This window comes from Xenopus tropicalis, chromosome 1, assembly GCF_000004195.4.
Source record: "Xenopus tropicalis strain Nigerian chromosome 1, UCB_Xtro_10.0, whole genome shotgun sequence".
NCBI lineage: Eukaryota > Metazoa > Chordata > Amphibia > Anura > Pipidae > Xenopus > Xenopus tropicalis.
Window position 1 is genome coordinate 61,853,038 of NC_030677.2, and position 21,894 is coordinate 61,874,931.

The window sequence follows — 21,894 nt, forward strand, 5'->3', positions numbered from 1 at the left end:
TTAGCTGCCAAATTCTACATTTTGCCATTGGCAATTTTTTTCACCTTGGTGCGAAAATTCACAGAGATGAAAAATTTGCAGGTAAAAATTTCCATTGACTTTAGTGTATTTGGTGTGAGAAAAAGTTGCACGCATCAAAAAAAAGTCACGATTGCATAAAAAAAGTTGTCCCGTTTTTGGCGTAGTCAAACTGGACAGATTCACTCATCACTAACCAGCACCAGGCCTATGTGTGGCCATCTTATATCAACTAATGTCACAAGGTTAGTCCCAAATCTTGTCAGTATCCAAAGTAATCTGTTATAAGGACACCTGAAGTTTTGATAATTTTACTACCCAAGCACCCAAACAGGGACAATGTACTGTATATTGGAGAGAGGTTAATTTTGCAGTTCTTACAGTGCACTTATTGTAAAATATCAGAAAAGCCACAATCTATACATATTCAGTATTGTTTGGTGTTTTGCATTTGGCAAGCATGAACCCTAGTAAAGTTCTATCTCATAAATAGTTAAATGAAAAAAGAAAAAAAAAAAGAATTGTGCAGCACATAGATATTACCACTATTTACAAATAAGCATGAATCTTGCAAAATCAATAGATGAATCAGTGAGTATGAGCAGACGACCCTTATTTGTTATCAGAAGCATCATTAAAGACAATAAAGAAAGTGACAAATTAGTCATGCAAAGCCTGTTATCCAATAGCTGTAGTCAAGTTCAAAGTAGTTGGTTTGTTGTCACTGCGGCTCATATACATTTGTGTAACTGAGCATTGGGAATTATATTTACTAACACTATTATGAACAACAACCTAAGGTTAACTAGCAGAAAGGTTGAATTTATACAAATGTAAGGCATACACAGTATATTGCTGTAGGAAGCCTGATTTATAAAACAAGCCACGTCTAACGCGTTTCGTGCACAGATGCACTTAATCATAGGCAGGAAATGCACAGACATCACAAAGAATTTAAGCAAAAAATAATGATTGACAGAACTACAAGTCACACCCCTAGGGATAAGATTAAAGGAGGGGCCCAGTTTGACCCTGCATGCATATTACAAGCCTAATTCTGAGGCAGAATACCAAATACCACAAGTCATAAGACATGTGTGACCAGCACTAATGATGGGCGATTTTTCCCACCAGACATGCATTAGCTGCCAAATTCTACATTTTGCCATTGGCAATTTTTTTCACCTTGGTGCGAAAATTCACAGAGATGAAAAATTTGCAGGTAAAAATTTCCATTGACTTTAGTGTATTTGGTGTGAGAAAAAGTTGCACGCATCAAAAAAAAGTCACGATTGCATAAAAAAAGTTGTCCCGTTTTTGGCGTAGTCAAACTGGACAGATTCACTCATCACTAACCAGCACCAGGCCTATGTGTGGCCATCTTATATCAACTAATGTCACAAGGTTAGTCCCAAATCTTGTCAGTATCCAAAGTAATCTGTTATAAGGACACCTGAAGTTTTGATAATTTTACTACCCAAGCACCCAAACAGGGACAATGTACTGTATATTGGAGAGAGGTTAATTTTGCAGTTCTTGCAGTGCACTTATTGTAAAATATCAGAAAAGCCACAATCTATACATATTCAGTATTGTTTGGTGTTTTGCATTTGGCAAGCATGAACCCTAGTAAAGTTCTATCTCATAAATAGTTAAATGAAAAAAGAAAAAAAAAAAGATTTGTGCAGCACATAGATATTACCACTATTTACAAATAAGCATGAATCTTGCAAAATCAATAGATGAATCAGTGAGTATGAGCAGACGACCCTTATTTGTTATCAGAAGCATCATTAAAGACAATAAAGAAAGTGACAAATTAGTCATGCAAAGCCTGTTATCCAATAGCTGTAGTCAAGTTCAAAGTAGTTGGTTTGTTGTCACTGCGGCTCATATACATTTGTGTAACTGAGCATTGGGAATTATATTTACTAACACTATTATGAACAACAACCTAAGGTTAACTAGCAGAAAGGTTGAATTTATACAAATGTAAGGCATACACAGTATATTGCTGTAGGAAGCCTGATTTATAGGGTAGTACTGAATTTAGCATTAGGCTTGGGATTTAACCTAATCTCAGCAGTTAGATAGCACAAATTCTGAGTGTCTTTGGCACTAAAGGTGACAATTATTTGTGATGATGGTAATTTTTAAAAATATTTTTTTGGATTGATTCAAACCTTTTTTTTAAGGATTAAATATCTGCTTAAATCCAAATATTTTAGATTCAGTTCATTCCTGATATACAGTATATTAGAAATATGTCCAATCTTAACCATAGTTTGCTTTACTCATTCTAACAAATTTAGCGTTAAACAGCAGACAGGTTAGATTTCTTTAAATCAATGTTGTTGGCCCATTTTTGGGCAAAGGTAAAAAAATATTTAAGGCCACCCCCCTGGATTACTGCCCTCAAAATGTACCTCAGTTTCCAAAACCTTTCATGCAAGTGACTGCAGGCTGCAATATAGTTCAATGGCCCTGTCCAACCTGACCCCCAAAAATATACATGGCTATTACCCACTCCCCCAAAAATGCATCATGTTGAAAAAGCCCACTATCACCCAATGCATATGAAACAAAGGCAAACACGTCCTCTCCTTAAGAAGCATCAGTTACTTCTAAACCACGTGTTTGCAGTCCTTCAGACCAATTCAGCAGCTTATCTGCCCATGTATGGAGACCCCCAATAGGCCTCCTTGACCAATATCTGGCCAAAACCTGCCCAGGTGTTGATTGGGCAGGTTTGATTTTCCTGTTGGATCGGGGACTGCTTCGGCTCCTTCACTCTTCATTTGGCCCTAGGGCCTTAGGTAGGCATACAGTAGAAGGATCACCAACAGTGGATCTTAATGTGTATGGGCACCTTTACTCCAGGAGAATCATTTTGATCACTGTGTACAGACAATAAAGTATAACAATATAGGTGTGTAAGAATTAATAAAAAGATAATTGTGTTCTTTAAGAAGCACATGTCTGAACATGTGTAATTAGGAATAAAGAGTATTTATTGTTAATAGCAGTTGGAGTGCCCTAAGTATTCCTGTTTTATATAATAAAACCCAGGGCAACCTGAACAACTTTTTAACCCCTGTTTTGTTTCCTGTTCCTGGAGAACGCTTTTTGCATTCTTTTTTAGTACTGGTTATGCCCCTACAATAGTCTTAACTATGATTGTTCATGGATATTTCCTTTTTTTTATTCTAATCATACACAGTTTTTTCACGGTTTACCTCTCCTACCATAGAGCGCCATCAAGCAGACAAATTAGTATCACATACGATTTACACTAGAGCTTTGCAAGGAGGAAAGAATATGTTCTCTACAGTGGCCCCTACAAATACAGATATAAAGAGATAGAAACCTTTCAACGGGAAAAATATGCATTTATCTCTAAACCATATCAAATGAAAAAGGGCAATTGAAAGTGTCAGTGTGCCTTTAAGCATCAGAAGCCATTGTTAGCCTTATGGAACATTTCTTTCAATCCATATATTATGAAGAATCCGAAGCCTTACATTTAAATGATTCCTTGGTTTAATGACCCAGAGACTCTGTTGCAAGTGACCACAAGTTCAAGACTTAGAAATCTATAAACTTTGAAAGCTAGAAAATACATAGACCTTAAACTCTATAAAAATGATCTCATGCATTGCACAAAAGATGCCTATTGGCAGCCAAAAGAAATAAACGTTTGCCTAAAAATACTGGTAAATAGTATAAACGTTATTGGAAGCATTTATTAGGAAGACTTAGCACCACAAGTAGGCTGATGTGGCTCATTACCATGGTTTTCCATGCGTGGTACATATTACATCCTGCAGAGGTGCCTGAGAGGTGCCCGACACCCAAGGAAAAATTGTCTTTGCCCCCCTGACCGCTCACTACCCACCTCTGCATCTGCTGCCCGCTAACCACAATACCACTCCTTCAACTCACAAACCCCAAACTACCTATATTGGTCCTGAAACATAGTGGAGTATTTTGGAGTCATTTTTCCCACCAAATTTCACCCCTGACTGTTATGCCCTAGATAGCTGCCAATTTTGTCTACCCCTATTCCAGACCCCCACATCATGCCATTCTGTGGTGGTAGCTCTGGATATGTGTCATGCAGAAGTGGTATGGTCTGCAAAGGTAATTTCTTTACACACATATTGGGGTGGGTTCTCTATTGGATTAGAGCACCCCCTTTTGAGTAGGAGCACCCCCTTCTTTGTGCACATCTTGGTGTGTACAATTGTTTGTCCTTGAGTGGCAACCTTAAGGACTGTGCTGGAGTGGTGCACAGTTTAATGGTTCTGAATGTGTTGATCGCTATGACACCGATCAGAGGCACAGTAGTAGATGAACCCATTGTAATCGAGCCTCCTTAAGGTAGAACCTTTAGGACTACTAAAAGCCGAGCAATTAAAACATCTAAAACTGACCTATGTGCTATTGCCATTAAGCATTCCTGGGCCAATATATTCTTTGTGTGCAAGACTCCATTTGTAATTCACACATAGCATAGAATCTAAGGTATAAATGAAGATGTACACTTAGGCAAAGTGCAGGCACATTTCAGTTCTCGTAGTCCTTGGGCACAAGTGCCATAAAAGCATTTTAGTAATCAAAATGCGAAATAATATTTTTCTTCAAATGCCTCTTAGAGATAAGTGCTGGAGAAAGTTTTGCTTAGTATTGTAATTCAGCTGTGATTTTATTGCAGTAAACATCATCACAAAGCATCATTAGATGTGAATTTAACAACCACTGCAGACCAAAGCAATGTTTGGCACACAGGATTAACTATAATTAAAACTCATCTAATTAAAATATGTTTTTCTAGCAAGCTGTTCTTTCTATACAGGTCAGAACACTATTGAACCCTGTCAGCAAGGGAGGAAGGGGCACCTTAAAAGAACAGCTTGCATCTTTTAGCAAGATTTCCATTGACTTGCATTATGCCTTCCAGCTTGTTAGTACACACAATGAGAGTACCTCTGCACTAAATGCTTTTTATTGCCGCAGCATTGTATGCTTATATTGTAACAGACAATGCACTCTAGCGTGCACTATGTTCTGCCTGATTAATGTATACAATATACACTTATTGGGTTTTACTTTCCATTTTGTGGCTTTGAAAGCAATGCGAAAGGATCAAAGAGGTGGTTTTATTTAGAAAGGGTGATGCACAATTTTGCCTGCCTTTAAGTGTTGGGCAGTATGCTTAGGTTGGGAATGGCATTTAAAATAGGTCCTGGCATTTCAGGTACACAGAGGCTCAAACAGACTCCCACCAGCCCCTTCAATAGTGACTGTCTATCTATGGCATCTTACAGCAGCCCCTCAGCCCCACAGATTGCCAGTCAGGGCCTGAGTATGCTATAACTGGTTTTAAAGATCACAACCTTCAAGTGTTTACTGGCTGAAAAGCCCTATTAGAGCTGTGTATTATATTCTAGTGCTGTTGTCAGGCAGTCCCCATGAGGTTAGGTTACTGCTAAGTTACCTGTATGTTCATGAGAATAGAAAGGATTGACTTTTCCGTATGGTTCTACCAGCTAAGCTTTATGTTTTCTGCCTTGTAGCTTAAAACTCAAGCAGCTCCACTGGGTATTAAGTAAATTGAGTGGAATATACTGGTGGTATAGAAATAGTCCATTAGATGGATTTTCCAACCACTGCTAGGCTTACGCACTGGACAAGAGATACACTATTTTTTGCCGTGTAGAGTAAAAAAGAAAGCATTTTCTACAGTGAAGAGAATACAAACTGACACACATTTTAAAATCCAAATCAGTGAAACCCAGTTAGGTTTAACTCTGCTGCATTAGAGGATTTTAAAGGGGTCCCTTTTGTCTAGAGAAAAGATATAGAAGGAAAACTATAACCCCAGAATGAATACATAACCAGCAGATAGTTTATATCATATTAAGTAGCCTCTTAAAGAATCTTCCCTAACTGGAATATTGCCCTTTTACATCTTTTTCCTTGATCCACCATTTAGTGATGGGCTGTGAGATCACCCAACAGGAAATAATGCAACTCTAATTGTAACAGGAAGAAGTGTGGGAGCAAAAGTGTGCCCATTAATTGGTTGGTATGTATGTATGTATGTATGTATGTATGTATGTATGTGTGCCTTGGCTTGTTTGTGTGCGCTGTGAATTGTATGATCCCAGGAGGAGGCCCTGGGGTGTAGTTTTCCTTTGAGCAACTTGCTAATATCAATTGGTTAAAATGAATTTGTAAATATAAATGCAATGAAAAGCAGTATCTGGCTGTTTGTTTCTCTCTACACGACTTGGTTCATTTAGGGGAGAGAGCTTATGATTACAGAGGGTGAATTGGATTATTTTAAGAGATGTATAAAATTAAAACTTTGTTTTATCATTAGGATCATTAGGATCTCTTGGCCATGTGCTAAGGGCAGGTTCAAACATTTCTAATAAGCTTGTGATCCAACATTACACACTCCAGGAGGTGTCCGACTGAGCCACTGATTGTTCAGCATGAAGTGATTGGTCATGTTACTCAGCAGGGGGCTTTGTACAGTACTATGGTCAGCATTAGCCTTCAAGCCTGCTGTATAGCAAGACTAGAAATTGCTATAGTGTGGCTGAGAAGAACAGGAGATCCTACCCGCACACCCTTAGCTCTCCAAAAAATTACCGCTCGGTGCACACTGCTTGGAGGGATCGGTACCCTCCCGAATTCCAATAGCCACAAAAAAAGCACTGGCACTCAAAGCTGCAAAAATGGGACAAGCCCTATAAAAATCTTTAATGCGGAGGTGCATTATAGGGCTTGTCCCATTTTTGCAGCTTTGAGTGCCAGTGCTTTTTTTGTGGCTATAGTGTGGCTGAGTACAGCAGCATTGGTAGATTTTAAAAATGGAAGACAAGAATGTCTTGTACATGTTATTGCAATATTATGCACAAAACTCCTGTCTCCTGGTACAGGATAGCCAAAATGGTCCCATTTTGAATGATTGTGACCCTGAACCTCAGACTGCATCCTGGGGAAAGTTGTTTTAGCTGTTTTAGGGGTACTACAGGGCTGTAACTGCAGATCTAAGGAGTGTGGTATCCTCTGCCTTTATCTATCACTTGGCAGTATATAACTACTCCTCACTGATATGTCCAAAAGTCAATGGAAATGAAAATATCCCCAGTGCTAGATGTATGTAAGCAGCAGTGCAACACTGTGGATGCTGTTGGACTACATGGCATCCGGTAGCCTTCTTGCTATCAGTGAAATGTGCTTTAGATGTGCTTGCCTGCTTTAGGAACGGTTTTGCTGTTACACTATTCAGCGTCTCTTAAATCCGCAGCATAACGTTTTTTTGTTTTGAAAGGTATTTTCTACAATTCTTTTCCTTTTTTCATGTTTTTCCTGTCCTTTAAATAAATATGGGGTTCTGAAAGCAAGCATTTTTTAAGAATTAGTTTGTGCATAATATCATTGGTGTAACACAGAGAAGATGCATAGTTGTTCTCTTTCCTCTCAGAATGCAGAAGGCTCACTGTATCAAGCTAGCGTGCATTTCCAAGCTGTGTGTTTGGCCTCTAGATGGCAGTGTTAAACCAGCTTTGTTGCATATTGCTTCTCTGGCAAATAGTAAGCCTTACCCTTAAAGGAGCTTTCACAATTTTTACAGCTATAGATTTGAAACTATCAGCTGCGTTGTATTTTTTTTCTAAATGATAAAAGATTAATTTAAGCTAATGAGTCACTAAGCTTTTATGAACTGTCTTCTAGGTCTAACTAAACATTTTCCATCCCCAGACTTGACGTAAAGAAAATGTTGCTTTGTTAGAGGTCATCTCACATGGCATGTGTCAGTTACATAATGTGTATTTTAGCACACAAAAGTATGAGTTTGGAGCGCTTTGCAAGCACAGGCATTACATATGGACATATTTACATTTTTACAATGGGGTAGGTGTTGGGGAACAGATTTCATTAATAGAGATAAGAGTAAACACCTCTTCATAGGGAACAACAGGGTCAGACTGGGGGGTGCAGGATGCCCCCGCCGGCCATGTGTGTAAATTTAACGCATCAGGGGAGGAACAGGCTGAGAATCTTGAAAGTTTTGGCTAATGCCACACAGGGATGGTGTGCGCTAAACAGGGTGAATATGGAAACTGAAGCTATTCCGTGTTTAATTCTTGTAAAGTAGATAATTATATGCACAGGTAATCCCCTTGCTTAATAGACCTCTGCTATACATTTCTAGACATAGAGTAGCTTCTGTTAAGCTCAAGAAGTAACATAGATGTTTTTGTGACAACAGGCAAAAAGTATGTTCAGCACAAAACCCTATTTATTGAATTCATGTTGAACAAGGGGATATAATTCTCCTTTTAAATCCTTGTTAATCAAACTTTATAGTATCCTGTACCTGGCTAAATACTGTAAATAGGGAAAACTTTTCCCATTTGTACGTTGTAAATATTTGTAAGAGTGCTTCCTTGGGTTTTCTCGTATTCGTTCTAACTGATTCACACTTTAGACCAGTGCTGTCCAACTGACCCCCCTCTGTGTGGCCCCCCACCTGCCTGGCTGCTTTGATGGCTTACTCTTGTGTAAGCTTTAAATGGTATCAGTACTGAGATTAACTGCCCCCCCTGCATGGTTCTCACCTCAGATTCAGGCTGTAATCAGGCTGTATTGTTTAAATATGTAATCCCCTGTGTTGTTCACACCTTTTAATCTCTGTATTGTTCACCCCCTGCAGTGTTCACACCTCAGGCTCAGGCTGTAATCACCCACATTGTTCCCCTGTTCACACCTCAGGAGCAGTAGAAACCCACAAATAAACCCTGCACACTACAAAAAGAACATATACTGAGGTGGTACTTCAATTAAAAAGTTTTTTAATTTTTAGTTATTGTGCAGACTGTAGGAGCAGTGCCAGCATTGTGTCACTGAAGGCTGCCTGTGTGTGCCATACACACAGGCATCATAGGGCAAGCAGAGTATGGCACACACAGGCAGGGTAGGGAAGGCAGAGTATGGCACACACAGAAAGAGTATGGCACAGGCAGAGTATGGCACACACAGGCCAAGTATGGCACAAACCAGCCAAGAATGGCAAACACAGTGAAAGTATGGCACACGCAGGCAGGGTAGGGAAGGCAGAGTATGGCACACACAGGCAGGGTAGGGCAGGGAGAGTATGGCGCACACACAGGCCAAGTATGGCACAAACCAGCCAAGAATGGCACACACAGTGAAAGTATGGCACACAGGCAGGGTAGGGAAGGCAGAGTATGGCACACACAGGCAGGGTAGGGAAGGCAGAGTATGGCACACACAGGCAGGGTAGGGCAGGCAGAGTATGGCAGGTTTTTGCTGTACTACAACAATTAATATGGGTATGGTCATGTGATAACATGGGTGTGGTTTCAAGTGGGTGCGGTTTCAAAAAGGGGAGTGGTCAAAACTGGCTTCCATTATCGGCCCTCCACCACGTAGGTCGGAAAAATTCCGGCCCTCGGTACAACAGAAGTTGGACAGCACTGCTTTAGACCATAACATTATCTCTTAATTTGTATCCAATATTTTTCCAGCTTATATTGTGGTCTTTATTGCAGCTACGACTTCAATCTCTATATTCCTAATACGAAATAGGTGACAGTTTTGTCACCCTGCTTTCTGTACTATTAGCAGAATGTAGTGGAGTGTATGTCATTGCTTGACCCAAACTAGCATATATTGGGACAGTTTACACTGGGCCCCAGACACTGAAGGTTAACTATCACAGACAGACCTGGGCAACTCTAATAAATCATCAAAAGAGTCATTTACCCAGGGACAGTGTGTCTTTCCTCTATAGAAATGTAGTGCATTTCCTCCTTGCAATGGCACAACACCACACGGCACCCTGTGTAAATAAAAAGCAATGAAAGAGCTGTAACCTCATTTGAGCAAGCCCTAAGCAACAGGCTGGGATTTGTGGCAAGGCAACAAAGGCCCGCCCTAGGAGGGCAAAAATTTTGCTTACATGCGGAGCAATGGGGACAGAACGTGCAGAAAACTTCAGCACGTCCTAACCCCAGTGCTCCATATGTGAGTGGAAAGGGGAATGGGGGCGGCCTTGGGGGTGCCAAATAAGGGCTGTGATTAGCTATTTGGAAGCTCAATGTAGATTGACAACATACAGGAGGCTCTGTTTGCCAGTACATCTGTTTTTTATGAAATCAAAACTTGCCTTTAAGCCATTAATGCCACTGGGAGAAACATCCAAGGGGTTGGTGAGCAACATGTAGCTCATGAGCCACTGCTTGGGGATCACTGCCTTAAGTCAACATTAAATTAACCCAATTGGATTGTTTTGCCATCAATATGGATTGGTGCAACGTAGTTACCAAGCTACTGTTTTATTATTACAGAGAAAAAGGAAATCATTTTAAAACATTAGAATTATTTGCTGAAAGTGGCTTTATGGGGGGTGGCCTTCTTGAAATTCAGAGCTTTCTGGATAAGGGATTCCATACTTGTCTTATGGCACAATGTTTCTATCTACTACATATGTATTATTAATAGCATCCTTCTTCTATTAACATTTCTTCTTTTTTCTTCTTATGCTTTTCCCCCACCTTAGCTTTTGCCTAAAACTCTTTGGAAACATTTTAAGGACTTTGCATGTGGCCCTCAAAAGGAAACAGATTATTATGAGTGAATGGCCCAATATCTGCACACTGCTTACAATCTAATTTCCTGTTGCACTTGCAGTCAGTTCCAAGCACATGAAAAAGTGGGTTACAGATGTCTGTCCCCATACAAGATATATAGCATTTATTAAGGCTAACCCATAGCTGTAGCTTATACACATGATTCTTTATTCCATACAGTGCACAGGGACATCACATAATGAGGATACAATATGGGGGCCAGAGGAACTGTGCAGCCCCAAGTTCTTTCTTTTTAATTATGTCTGTCTGCCTTTCCATTTGTGTCAGAAGTAGTGAGAAAACTCAAGTTTTTCTATCTGATATACTAGGACATCCAAAAATGTAATTATTCTCAGGAACCATTTGGGTAACAAGCAATGTACACTGCTGTTCTTGAGAATTTATTTTCCAATAAATTCCTTGCACTCAAGTGCCGATTACCGTCAGCTCTAAAATAATAAAGTCTGTTCTTAAGAAAACAGTATCTCTATCATATTAGGGTGGTTGATGGGCTCCTTTGAAAAATGTTCTCCACTTCACTGTCAAGTTCACTTAGGCTGAATCTTGCTGATCTCAAGTACAATGTTTCACTTATTGCAGGCAACTCTTGCTGTCTTTTTGGAAACTAATTGAGCAACTGATAGATGTGCAGTTGTATATGATTTGCTTTACATGCTTTTTTCTTTTTGAGTCATTCAAAAACGGAACCCAGTTAGAAATCAATCCCCTGCCTTGTACTAAGCTCACAAAGGAATAGGACCTCTTGGAAGTTAGATTATAAAAACTGATGTTTTAGGTGAAAATACATGTCACATTTATACCTATGCTTTTAAATACATTGTTCATCATAAAGTGTCCAACTGACTGGCAGACAGAAGTACCTCAATAAGGACTTTTTTTGATTGTTCACTGGGAAATCTTTCCTGAGCCCTTCTAAATAGAAATCAGATTTCTCCATGGACATTCATAATTGGACTAAGAACTGTAACTCTGTATACCCTTGGGAGCGATAAAAATGCCCAGTCAGTACTGTAACTTGACTGAACCTGGCAAAACGAACTTTAGGTTAGTGAAGTTAACATTTTCACTTCTCTTTAAATTCCTGTGTTCCACATGGAGCCTCCTTAGTGCTAATGTTAGTGTAAATGCAGATGTAGTTGCAGCATGAAGTGTAGTCCCTGTATGAAGTGCCTTCCAAACATCCTTTACAGTGTCTTTGAATGCATGTATCTAATCTCAAACTAGAGGTCCACAGGCCACATCCAGCCTCCAGGTGCTATGTTTTCACAGTTTTTAAGCAATATTGATTCCTCTGCAGCTAATTCTGTGCTTAAGATATTCAAAGTTACCACAGCTTACTTATAAACAGCCAAACAAAGGTGGGTGGCACATGAGGACTACATAAAGGGTGAGATTTTTAAAGACCTGTTATTATACCCTGTGTAGCTACCTCATGTAGTGCTGGCACTAGAACATAGAACAAAGAATGAGCTGTGGAAGGGGGCAGGGAAATGTGGATGGGGCAGGAAATGGGTGGGTTATGGGTGTAGCAGAGGTGGGCCCATAGTTATAAAGGGTGATCGTCAGCGAGAGGGTCAAGGAAGGGAGGGATTTATAGGCATTACTAATTTATCGGCAAGTACTTTGGTAAAATTGTAATGCAAGTGCCTACCAGTAATTTACCATCTAGGCCAGTCAAATACCTGCCAGGTGGCAACCGTAGAACATGGCGGTATTAGAGGAAAGTAGCAAAAAACATGAATGATTTGATAAAAGTGGAATGATGAAAAAAAGGGAAAGAAGTTGAGGACCAGGAAAGAGAGGTGGGGGGTATTATAAAAGGGGAGAGAATGAGAGATTAGAAGTAAAGAGGATAAATGGAAGCAGAACAAGAATGGGTCTGAAAGAGTTTGGGCATCTACAGAAATCAGGAATTTAGGTTAAATCAAATATTGTGCAATTCTCAGGTCACCTTTCATATGCCATTTCCGACCCTTTTTACCCTTTGCATGTACCATTATGTTCCTGTTTAGTCTCTTTCCCATATGCCCTTCTCTTTAAACGTACCCCTTTCAATTATGTATGTATGTATATCCTTATTTATAAAGCGCTATTTATGTATGCAGCGCTGTACAGTAGAATACATTAATACAAACAGGGGGTTATTAATATAATAACAGATAAATACAAAGTATAACAATAAATACAATTAAGTACAAGATACAGTTACAGTTGCAATAAGTTAAGAGTCAAAGACACAAGAGGATGGAGGTCCCTGCCCCGTAGAGCTTTCAATCTATATGGGAGGGTAACTTACAGACACTAATAGGCAAATATAAGTGCTGTAGGTCACAATGGGTGACACTACAATATAAGTGCTAGTTCCCAGATCAGGTGATGTGTGAGTGCTCAAAAAGTTAGTCTATAAGTTTAGTTTTAAAAAGACTGAGGGAGGATTCTCACCGGAGGAAATCAGGGAGGGCATTCCAAATGTAGGGGGCAGCAAGGCAGAAAGGTTTAAGGCTGGAAACAGCAGTAGTAGTGGGGGGGGTGCAAACCAAGTGGTTGCTCTACAAAGAACGAAGGAGTCGGCCAGGAACGTACGGAGACACGAAAGGATGATGTAGTGAGGAACAGAGGAATGGAGGGCTTTGAAGGTTAAGAGAAGGAGTTTGTAAGATGTTCTTTGTTTAATAGGAAGCCACGATAAGGACTTTAGCAGGAGAAGGGCCTGAACTCTCCTGGATGAGAGGAGGAGAATTCTGGCAGCAGTATTTAATGTAGACTCTAGGGGAAAATATGGGAGTTAGGGAGGCAAAAGCAGCCCTAAATTTATTTCTAACTAATATTGTAGCTGATAATTTAACCTGACAATAAAAAACCCTTTGTCAGTCTTACCAGATACCCAGTTAGGGCTGTTGCCTGTTTAGCTTAGCATGTGAGCTTATTTCATTAAACAAAGAAGGGACGGGCCGACACAGTGCCCTATGTAGCCTGTGAAGAGAGATTGAATACAAAACTATGGATTGCACTATCCACTAAGACCACAATAATGATATTTTCTTCCACAACAGCATATATTCTGCAGAATTTGGAAATTTCCAGGAAAGACCATTATTTCTATTATAATCCAAATCCCCATATCTAACATTCATCTATAAAGACCACTTTCTTGTTCAGGTATTTTGCTGATTATGGTTGTGTTGTGAATTCATGGGCTTTAGAGCCTAGGCCACACAATAAATGCAAATGAATCTGCAGTAATAATTATGCATCATTCTGCTGTGATGTGGTGTCTAAGGCTTTACATCTAATGCATTTCAGAAGCCCCTTCTTAGCATCAGGCTTTGATTTTCTGTTTCGTTGGTAGTCAGTTGCAATGAGAGCATTGATTTGACCTTCCTTGTTATTGAAATAAAACATTTCATGGCTGGTGAATGTCATTGAGAGATGGCATGTAAAATAAAAATGCATTATGTATATTACTCCTATGACAGGTAAAAAGCTTTACTTGATGATGAATACTGACCTATAAATCCTTCCACAAGTCCCTCCTTTGCTACTTTTCATACTGTTTTATTTCTTTTTACAGACAGAACAACTTTGATGCTGCAAATACTCCTGGAAGTTGCACCTACAGACAAGAATATTTCTTGAATGGAACCTCTAAAGTGTTGCCACAACAAATATTTTGTTCTTTAAGTTTTGAATTTAGTTTCCTAATATATGAATTCCAGAAGATGTGCCAGAAGACTTTACAGTGCACTGCCGGAATGTGTGTTGCACCCCTTTAATACTTGATGGATAGAATTTATCAAAATGAAAGAGGGGTGTGATACTTTGTAAATATGCTAGAATTTTTATATTATTGACAGGGCAATGCAGTCAGCTAGTTTATCCAATCCAATACAACTATTTTACTTAAAATAATGTTTCTTTCTTTATTAGGCCATTTTGGCAGGTGAGCCAAGAGGTGGGCAATATCTCGCTCAATGCAATAGACTTCATGCAAAATGATGTACTGTGGTGAGTGTAGCTGAAGGAAACATATTCAAGCATCTCAGCTTATACTTGCCCATGTGGATTCAGCCAAAGGAGGCCATTAAAAGTATTTTGCTCACTTTATTGTTACATTTAAGTTTAACGATGATAATGATGAGTGCTATGGCCTTGCTACAGCCAATAGTAAGTGTCACACTGCTGAATACATCAATCATTATAATCCTATTAAATGTAGCTTACTTCTATGGGCAATAGTGCTATAGTAGCACCTGGCTTGTACAGGTTCTTTGTTCCAGATGCTCAAATGGACTGATAAGACACTTTGATTTCACCGATGACATGCCCTTGATGCTTGAAATACAGGATGGCACCTTATAGTATTAAGGTGGAAAGTATCTAACAATTCATAGATGTCAAAGGCAATAGAGAGCTTTCTATTTTCCTTGTGACTAATGAATGTCAATGGCGTACCAAACCCTTCAGCATTTTGTGCCGGAAGTCACTAGTTTTGGCTGCAGGCTGGTGTCAGTAACGGTAAACCATTTATAGTATTTTTGGATTCTGGCCAAACACACAAGAGTGCCTTCTATATTTGCTACTAATGGGAGGGATAGCAAGAGTCAGTCAACTTAGGAAAGCATGGCCTTGCACACCCTCTGGCTTAAAGACAATCTCCCTGTGTTACTGAATGAGGGAAAAAAGAATGTGTTACAAGTGGCCTCTTTTAATAAATGGAGCTGAGCCAGGAGTGTGAGGATGGTCAGACACAAAGTGGCTTGCTTATAGCTACAATGGCAGTAATCAAATTGGGTCAGAATGTTATTATAGGCCCTTGCAGTAATTAAATACAAACCTGGATGGGGGGGGGGGGATGGTTTTATCTTTTGTCATAATTATATGCCACCCAACAGCCTGTCTGGTGATGCAGTAGTTATGTTTACTCTCAGCATTCTGTGCAAGTTATACAACTCCAACTCTGCATCTAGCATTGACAAGATTACAGCCATTTTACTAAAAGAGCACTTGGAACTTAGGTGTTGCTCAGTTCTTTATGAAACTGAATTTATAATTATGAGAGGATGTGCCTTATTGATTATACTTGCTGAAATAATTCCTATAGATTTAGAATAATCCAAATGCTTTCTGGCTGGGGTATATGGCAATCCCTCTGCAATGAAAATAATGATAGCCGTAAGTAAGAACACAAGTGTGCAGAGTTAGGGTGTTCTTTTATAACATTATAGTTTACAGTGCATTTCAGGGAAAAAGAATTCAAGCGGGCAATTTCTAATGTAAACTTTTAATATGGCAAAATTAAATACACAAAGATCAAATGGGCACAAATATGGTGCAAAACTAAAGCACTCTTGTTGCATTCAGCAAAAAAATTTCTGAAAACAAATTTTTGAAATGTTTAAAGTTTTGAACTGCATAGCAAATCGTTATTATTATGCCTATTGTATTGCGTTCTTATTTTATGTACAGTTGAATAATGTAATATTTCTGTTATCCATTATTTGTATTCATTTCTGCTAAGATGGACATACTGTATCACTACCCCTCAGATTTTAAGTAGCACAATCAATAATGTTGCTTCTTTCTGTTGTAATGTAAGGAACTGGGTTCAAAAAGGCTTTCACAGTTGGCTCAGTATCATTCAACATTGTTGTGTTTTTCTTCCTTCAGTTATAGTTCCTCGGTTTTATATTACACTTTGACCCAGGTTTAGCTTGTCGATAAACAAGATGGAAGTAATTCTGTATTTGGATAAAAAAAAGGACTCTGTATTCATAAACTTGTGTATCCATTCAGCTGCTCTGTGGTGTTTGTTGCACAAAAAAATCCAGGTTCTCAATGTGCCAATCTTACTTTTTTCCTCTTTTTGATTCTGTATTACTCCAACACCCTATTGACACAAAATAATGTCAATTATAAAATAAATCAAAGAGAAGGGCACACTCCCTGGTATAGTATTAATTCAAGTCAATCTTTGATGAAATGCATTGGGCATTGCTACAATAATGTTCAAGAGCGAGCTTAAAACTTTAGTTTTGTAAGTGCAATTCTAACTATGGAATAAATTCTTTTAAATGTACTATGAATGGGATTGTGCCCTTCTTTTTGATTTCTCTTGTAGATTTTGCCTGGTTTAACCAACCTTTGAAGTGACACCTACTGGTTTAGGCAGCTGAGATTGGGACTTGGACATTATCTCCTACTGGATATTATTCAATTGTAACATTCATACATTTAGTACTTCTCTATAACATGTGAATTATCTAAAGCTCTCCCACTTGCTCTGATATTATTATTATTACATGCATTAATTAGCAACAGATTGATACATTAGGTAATGAGGGTCCTGCCCACAGGCTTATAATCTATTGGGTGGGGATAGTTGACTCACAGGGTACAAAATGATGTGGCTGTGGGGAAAGTATATTTTGAGAAAACATTGACAATGATATTACAGTGTTAGTGAAGAGGTAGTGTTTAATGTGCTATGGGATATCCCATATCTGCTTGGTTAGCAAGTTAGTGTGTATGCTTCATGGAAGAGGTTAGTTAAGGGAACATTTAAACTAGGGCAGAAGAAAGTTTAAGATTATTAGAGTAGCAAAGTGGTCAAGTTGGAGTTGAGCCTTGAAATATAAGGTGTTATTAAGGGCTTTGTAGGTGAGTGTTAGATGTTTACATTTGATTTGGGATTGTATTGGTAATTGGTGGGATAAGTAAAGCCCATATTGTTGTATTTAAGATATATTTGTAAATTCTTAGATTTCTCTAATCTTACATGGATGACATTTCATAACTCTAATTAATATCATTATATAAAATAAATGAATACCCATTTTACTTCGTAGTTATTTCGCTCTCTTTAAATTATCTTCCTAGGCTTAGTTTCCCAAGCTTACTTTTTGCTTCAAATAGGTTCTAGTTAAGAACTACCAAAGTGCCTAGTGTGGTGGTTTTGCTGAGCCTTGTATTTAAATAAATGTACACAGGAAACGATGGATCATTACCCAAATGATTTAATCTGGGTTTACATATCATAGATGGACTTCCTTAAATAAAGAAATTATTCCATATCCCTTTCTATCATGTTAGCTGAGCAAAATAACTTTATTTACACTATATAAATTATTTAAATTTTGTTCCATTTAGTCTTGGAATTCGCAATCACAACAAGCAGGCAGGTGCCATTTTGTGGACACTGTTATTAAGGCACGTTTTGCCCCCCAAAACCTTGTTTATATGCCAAAATGGGGACACAATTACAGATTTTAAGGAGGGAGGGGAAATGTGAGAAGTGCAGCGACAATCTACAACTAAATAGAAAGTGTCTATAAATGAGCTCATGTCATGTTGAAGAACCTGGTCTCAGATTAAAATAAAATAACTCATTAAAAAAGGAAAACTACTAGTACCTGGAGATTTTCCCTAGCCCTGCCAAGAATCAACAAAAATGTTAATTCATACTGTGTGAATATACTTACATTAAATGAGCGAAGATTAAGCAGAGGCCGCTTAATCAGCCTTTGATCTGCTGGTGGTCCACAAGGAGTGGAATTTGCTTTACATTTAGTACATGGTTGCCTTAGTGACCATCAGTGAAGATGAAACTTTAATGTAGTTTATAAGACACTCCATTCTTGATTAAGAACACTCTCACTGCATATTGTGGGTAATATAAAAGAACTATAGAAGAGCATGATGTCCAGCAATTCAGCAGATCAATCAGTACAAAGGTATCATATTTAGATATAAGGTCATCTTATAGATTCTCCATAAATGTATTCTTCACATCCCCTGCTGTGGAACCCATTTTCTTCTATGAAAATGTCAGTATTTTTTATACTTTTATGAACATTTCAAACACCGCACAGAGGCTGAATATTTTAAAGATAATACTATATACATGTATTCCATTTTATACTTTATATTCTCGTGTAAATGACAGTAATTAATAGACACGTTACTGCACTCTCAGTATTTCGCTGTCATATGCTCTGAATGTTTGAAACATAAGGAAGCTGTACCATTCTGCTGTATAATGCAATATTTTGTGCTATTTAGGGTAAATTGTGTCTGCAAAACCAGTAATTGTTTTTTTACAGCTCCATAATAGCGAATGTCCAAAATAATTCCGTTCATTTTTTACATGATTTGCAGTTTAGAGCGCTTCATTAGGACTTTTGTGTATCACACAGAACAGCATATACTATATGGGGATGTTCTTTGCTGTTGTGGATTCATTTATTGTTAACAATTCATTAGACTGCGTGTTGGGAGCTGAAATGTCACCGTAGCATAAAATAAAAGCTGCCGGTTTAAATCAAAGTGCAATAAAAGGAATCAACACTGCATATTTGGTATCATGCAATAAACTATGATACATTGAACTAACTCGTGCAATTTTGAATTTTCAATTGCGATAATTGAACAATGGATAAAGAAAAATGGGAATAAAAAAAGACAGCTGCAAAGTTATTTTGTAGAACAAAACTGGTGCGTAACATTTGTTACACATTTATGATTCTTAAATCATGACTATATGTGATTCATTTGGGATTTTCAATTAGTCAGGGAAGCATATAAGTAAATCAGACTGTCAGATTTTCACTTTTAGCATTTATTTGCTTATCGAGACATGATAGCCAACCGCAGAAGTTGATGAAGTAAATGAACGGCACTAATAAGCTGGGGTAGCAGGAGGGGAAGCTGTTGGAGTGCTTGCACAGTTGGTGCAGATTTTCACTGTTAGAGTTTGACAGCCATACCACTGGAGGCAATAGCACGCTATTTATGATATTGCTGGTAGCAAAGGAACACTGCTTGGGAGAGTGAAGAATCGAAGCAATTATATACTGTTGGTGGAACCATGATGCTGCTGGAGGGAATAGCGCCCTGATTATGGGAAAGGCATACTGCTGAAGGCAATCATTCAGTGCTTGTAGTGCTATAATAATGCTGGACATACTCCTGGTAGGACAGACAGATTTCTGAAAGCAGTAACAGTTTGAAACAGTACTTTGACTCACAAGCAATGCTGCCAGAGATTTGCCTTTTAAAGGACAAAGAAAGGTTAATATAAATTAAAAGTAAGTCTAAAGGCATTCTTTTTAAGTACTTACTACATATGTAAATTCCCATGTAGTGCATGTAGATGGGGATCTGTAGAGACATGAGACTAGTCTTCAGTTTCAGTAGATAGGAATAGCTTGTTGGTGCCAATATAATTTGAACACAAAAATGTTGTGTGCAGTGTAGAAGATTTCTTCACATACAATCATATGAACATAAGCTACTGCTATGTCTCTGGGTATCCTGGAACCAACAAGAACTATAGCTATTAATAGACACAGCAACCCTAGAAGCTGCTGCGGGACCATTAGTGTTAATGGCCAAATAGTGGGGGATCTTGGTGCCCTTTCAATATGTGTTTATTTCATAAAGCTTGTGATATAGGGATCCTTTAAAATGTGTAACTTAACTAGAACCAGTGGCCTCTTTTTATAGGGTATACTACTAAGACCATTTATTACAGCAAGTATCTCCCACCAGTAGTGATGGGTGAAATAATTCGCCAAACATGGATTTGGGGCGCTATCGGCGGCTTATTTCGCAAAACAGGCAGAAAAATTTGGCACGTGCAACAAAAAATTGTTCCCTGCATCAAAACATTGTTTCTGCATGTGTAAGAAAATGACACACAGCAAAAGAAATTGTCGCGCATTTCACAAAATTAACACAGGACAATTTTTTTTCTTCACAACATTTTCGCTGTTCCGCAAATCTTTTCAAACATTCGCAAATTTTCCAGCGAAGCGAACTGGGACTGATTCGCTCATCACTACCCACCAGTGCATTTGTAACTGTTGTTTTTCATTGCCCGCTGCCTGTTTTAAAATGTACATACTATTTTATGTTTGATATGCTTAATTAATCACTTTAAAGGTGAAAGTTCTGCTTGCAAGATGACAGTGAACTCTACAGTGCTGTTGATTCAGTGCTGACCTCCTATTGAAAACAAGGTGAAATCTGTCTGGAGTTGTCGATAAGAAGGAGTCTGAGATATGCAAATGTCTGAACTTTTCTCCTCCACTTGCTGTCGCTGATGCCAATAGAAGTCAACAAGATCTAAAGTATAGAGATAATTGATTCAAAGATGATAAGTACAATGAGAGCGTGTCAATAATATAGGAAGAGGAATATATTAGAAGAATGGCTTTAGACAGTGAAGTACATCTAATCAATCTGAACCAGAGAAGTTCAGAATACAAACACTGAAGGCTGAACCTTATCAAACCATTTGGTCTCCTATTAACTCATTCACCGTGGCAAGGGTTCAAAACAGGTATTCTTGCAATGCAGGTTATTTAGACATTACTTTTCTTATACTGTAGGTAGAAAGTATAAAACAGCTATGGGATCTATTATTCAGAATGCATGGGACCTAGGGTTTGTGGATAATCAGTCTTTGCATAATTTGGATTACCTACCATAAATCTGCTTAAAATCATTAAATAAACTCAGTACGATTGTGTTGCCACCAATATGGATTCCTGCAACTTAAAGTCAAGTACAAAAAGAAAATTAATGTTTTAAAAAATTTGAATTTGTTTAAAACAGACTGTTGTAGATAGCCTTCCCATAATTTGTAGCTTTTTGGATACCGGGTTTCCAAATAAGAGATCTCATATTTGTACAATGAAGACTTCACAGTCCATTAAATATACATCTGTGTGTCATAATAGGGCAAAGGGCAACATAGGTGTGTATTTTCCATATTGTCCATGAACTAGCTGTAATAAATACTTTTTTTGTGAATTCAGAATGTCTTAAAGTACCCCCTTGTGAAATTCAGGACATTTCCCAAACAAAATTTTACACTGAAGCTTACATTTACATTGAAGGTAAAAAGTGCACATCTGCCACATATAGCCATGATGTTATACTCGTGGGCAGTGGGATCCAATGAAGAAGGAATGGACAGCTAGAGTTTGTAAAAAGTTCTTTATTAGCAGAAGATAATTAGGCTTGTGTAGCCAGAATCTTAAGCTCTACCAAAGAGACTTAGTAGAGTAGTACCCCAGTGATATCTACCAGCCTTAAGGTGGCCAAGTTGTCATCTCTCTGCCCGTTTATGGCCCCTTCCCAACAGCCTCACTGATGGATATCTGGCTAAAACTCACTAACAGTT

At 38.4% G+C, this 21,894-nt stretch overlaps 1 protein-coding gene across 2 annotated transcripts in view; it reads left to right on the forward strand.

Moving 5' to 3' along the window:
• The window catches only part of slc7a11 (solute carrier family 7 member 11), a 93,713-nt gene extending 74,616 nt beyond the window's left edge, over positions 1-19,097 (forward strand). Inside the window, exons 12-13 of one of the 2 annotated variants that reach the window (XR_001924989.2) lie at positions 14,281-17,216; positions 17,261-19,097. Coding sequence is in view for 1 of the 2 variants with exons in the window: in XM_002932048.5 (XP_002932094.2) it covers positions 14,281-14,345 (65 nt within the window). In the remaining variant the exon portion in view is untranslated. Of the gene's footprint in view, positions 1-14,280 lie in introns of both variants that reach the window. The other variant, XM_002932048.5, reaches the window with a different exon arrangement.
• Positions 19,098-21,894: the final 2,797 nt, after the last annotated feature.